Source organism: Sarcophilus harrisii, chromosome X (assembly GCF_902635505.1).
Source record: "Sarcophilus harrisii chromosome X, mSarHar1.11, whole genome shotgun sequence".
NCBI lineage: Eukaryota > Metazoa > Chordata > Mammalia > Dasyuromorphia > Dasyuridae > Sarcophilus > Sarcophilus harrisii.
This window is the reverse complement of record NC_045432.1, coordinates 82110512-82114152: the sequence shown is the minus strand read 5'-3', so window position 1 is coordinate 82114152 and position 3641 is coordinate 82110512. Positions and strand designations below refer to the sequence as shown.

General features: G+C 59.7%; 1 protein-coding gene across 1 annotated transcript in view; it reads right to left on the bottom strand.

Moving 5' to 3' along the window:
* Positions 1-2279: 2279 nt before the first annotated feature.
* PORCN (porcupine O-acyltransferase) overlaps positions 2280-3641 on the bottom strand; it is a gene marked incomplete in the record, with an annotated part of 1909 nt that continues 547 nt past the window's right edge. The window contains 5 exon segments of the mRNA XM_031944765.1: positions 2280-2633; positions 2830-2940; positions 3078-3163; positions 3351-3414; positions 3501-3577. Coding sequence (XP_031800625.1) covers positions 2532-2633; positions 2830-2940; positions 3078-3163; positions 3351-3414; positions 3501-3577 — 440 coding nt within the window.

The following is a 3641-nucleotide window of genomic DNA, read 5'->3' as shown; positions in this document are numbered from 1 at the left end:
TTCCGGCTGGGGAAGAAGCCCTCGCTTCCCCAGGTCCCCGGGCCGGATGGGACAGTATCTGTGCATCTGTGTGTCCATCACGGGAAGGAGGGGGGACTTTTCTGGCGACTTGATGATTTTGGGGTGGGGTGGGGGACGCCCAGGAAATGGTACCCCACTGACTCCCCCAGAGCTACCTGACAGGGATGAGCTGGGCTTTGGACTGCTTCACTGCCCCCAGGAGCCTGAACCAGAAACCAGGGTAAGGCTGCGCCCAGCTGCCTTTGTGTCTGCTTTTGCCTGCCTCTGTGCATCCCGGTTGTGTTGGAGCCCTGGGGATCCGGGAAGAGGAAGCTGGCACCTGGAAAGCCCTTTCCCCACTAACTTTCATTAAGATTACCGTCCCGGCCCAGCTTGCGTTCCTGGGCCGGGCTGTAGCATGGCCACGGCCTGCTTACCTGGTATGGTCCAGCCCCAGGTAGAAGGGAACTCATAGGCCCCATCCATCCCTCCCGGGTGACCACCGCTTGAGCATTTCCAACCGTTCAATCTCGGGGACCAGAAATTTCCCAGGGCCAGGGCTTGGGACTAGAGCCCCTGGCAAGCGTTCAAGGGGCTCCACAAGGGCCACTTCTCTCACCTTGTGCCTTTGTCATTTTGGTTTCCGGTTTATTTTCCCCCAGTTTTTTTTTGGGACCTTTTCCCCTCGGGTCCTTTCGGGCCTTGCCCTTGTACCTTTAAAACCCCTCCCCCCTCCCTTTCTTGGTCCCCGGGCCTTCCCTATAGAAATGTCCCACCCCACTGCCCCAGCCTGAAGCCTGGAAAGCCCTTGCAAATGGCAAACCCTGGGGAAAGGCTTGCCCTTCTTTCCACCCCTTTACCCTCCCTCTCGGTCTTCGGGCCGGCCTAATGCTTGCTTCTCCCACTGGGTGCCCGGCTTGGGAGCAGCCCCAAGTCCAGCAGGGGGTGGGGCTGAAGACATCCGGGGGTAACTGGGAGAAGGGGTCGCTCCTAAATGGTCCCCTCCCCAGTCCCTCCCAAGAATGATTTTCCCAGGTCTTAACCTGTTCCCCCCTCTTCCCTCTTGGCTAGGTTCTCTTTTCAAGTCAACCTGCAAACCCATCCCATTTTCCCTTCTTCATAGGCATAGTCTGGCTCTAGAACCCATAATCCTTTGTGGGCAGGTCCTGGCATTCACAGACTGAAGAGCATCAAATCCAGCCCCAGCCCTCTGCGACTTAAGGGTCTTGTCAGCTCAGGAGGGCAGGGACACCCAAGCACACCCTCTGGGAGAATGTGGTCAGGACAATTAGGATCCAGACCAGGGGCTGTCGGGGAGAGCCGCCAGCTGAGAGGGAACTGGCTGTCAGTAGGGCTGGATTCGCTCCTCTAGACCACAAGAAGCTGTCCAAGCTGAGGAAGAACTGGGTTGGGTCTGGGCTTTGGAAAAGTGAGTCTGTAATGGAGGCAGGGCGACACAGGAAGAAGGGGTTATGGCCCACGAGAAGGGGATTGGGGGAAGGGTTCCGACTGGAAAGCAGCAGCAGTGGGTTCTCATTGAATAGGCCACAGGATGAGGGGGAGTCTCCTGGCTGACTACCTGGGAGGCCCTTCTCTAGGCACCACCCTCGGTTTCCTTACTTGGAAAATAAGGATCGGGGTTGGGACACTCTCTTCCTGCTGTCCTATCTCTGCTCCAGAGGCCAGAGTTTGCAGCTCCTTTCTAGACCGATAAGTGGCCCCCAGTGCACAGCCAACCTTTCCTTTCCCACCATTCCCCCCCCCACCCACCCACCCACCTCAGTCACGTGTGGGATGCTCTTGTCCCCAATGTGCCGAGCCGCCCACTAGATCACGGCTGGAGTCAGTAAGGGGCTCTCTCTGTTGATTTCCGGGCTATTTTCACAGCCCTTTTTAGTCTGATTTCCCCCCTTTCCGCCCAAGCCCTGGACGCCATCCAGCTGTCTCCACTGGTCGTCCCTTCCTGATCCCTTTGTTCCTTCGAGAACAGCCTGCAGGAGGCCCCGGGTGCTGCTCCAGACCTCCCCCCCCCATCTGCTTGTCTTGGTGAGAGGCCTACATCCTCAAAGAACACCGGGCACCTGAGTTGGGCATCTGGGAGCCCTTCCGGGACAACAGCACAAGCAAGTGGGCTAGGCCCGGAGTCCCGGCTCCCCCACGGGAGCCTGGAGCAAGGCGCCAATAAAAGGCCCTCGGGATTCCATTGGCCCTCTGTCTCCTGCCTCTTGATTGCTGGGAGGGCTCCGAGTTAGGGAAAGAGCTCACACACACAGCCAGGCCACGTGTGCCTTACCTAGTTTTATCTGACAATAACAAACCATTTATAAAAAAGGGGAATTTTCTAGCAGAATGTAGGAGTGGAAGACATGGTCTCGGGGTCCTGCCCGCCAATGAGCCCTTCCCCCCCCCCGAATCCCTAGAGCCCCTTTGGGGGAGGGGGGGCCGCAGTGGCCAGGACTCCACCTTATGCCCAGGGCAGGTGTTGAGGACCCACAAGGGGGAAGAAAGAGAAGGAGAGGTGGGAGAGGCCCTCAGCTGATGAGGCGATAGAAGATCCAGCAGCTGAAAGTCAGCCAATGACTGGCCCAGCCGAGCTCAGACCACTTGCGGACGGTGTGGGACATGCCGTAGCCCTGGGAAGGGGATGATGGGAAGGGGATGAGCACGGCAGTGGCAGAGAGGCCTGGTCCACCCCGCCCGGAGGGTGTCGAGGGTGGGCGTTAGCGAGGGCCACCCGGAAGGACAGCCGATGGATGGCCAAGTGACACCCTGGGCCCCCGGCCTCTTCCAGGCCCTACACCGGTTCGCGGGAGGCTCGTCAGACCCTACCTGCTCCTCAGTAGCGTCGTCAGTGTCGACGTCAAAGAGGGAGCCCAGATAGGCCAAGTGAAAGACAGCCAGGGCCCTGAAGAACAGGTTCAGTGCTTGCACGCCCAGACCCTGGAGAGGACATGGGAATGGGGGGAGTGTTGTTTGGAGTGGTGTGAGGGAGAGGGGAGGGCGGGCCCCAAAGGGAGGGCCCTGAGGCCCCTTCAGGCTACATGGGATCCGAGGAAGGGGAAGGAAGGCCATCTTACCGTGCGGTGTCGGTGTGCACAGTCTGGGGGGCAGCGCTTAGAGAGCACACAAGCGTTGAAGATGGTCGCTAGCCGCTTCCGGAGCACTGAGGACCAGGACAGGAGAGTTGACAGGTTTGGGGAGGCAGGGGCACCAAAGGAAGGAAGAGAGGGAGCTTGCCGGGCCCGGAGAAGGAGCCAGGCCGGGAGCCGGTCGAGTGGGGGGGTCGAGGAAAGGACACAACAGGGATGGCGATTTGAGCAAAGGGGTGGGGAGGGAAGGAGGCTTCTCACCGTGTTCCACATACGTGATGAAGGCCAGGGTGAGCAGCACGGCCCCCAAGTGGAAACTGAAGCCCTGGGGGGTGGAGAGAAGGCCAGGCCATGGGGCAGAGGCGGGGCAAGAAGGGCCAGCCCCGAACCTCCACCTTGCCCGCTCCTTACGTGCAGGAGGGCACTGGCCGCATAGGTCACCAGGAGAGCTGAGAGCTTGCCCAGGCGCAGGGAGTTCTTAAAAACATCTGGAGAAGGCCAGGGAACTAGCCTCACTCTTCTCGATTTGGGTTTGGTGAGGAGGAGGAGGGA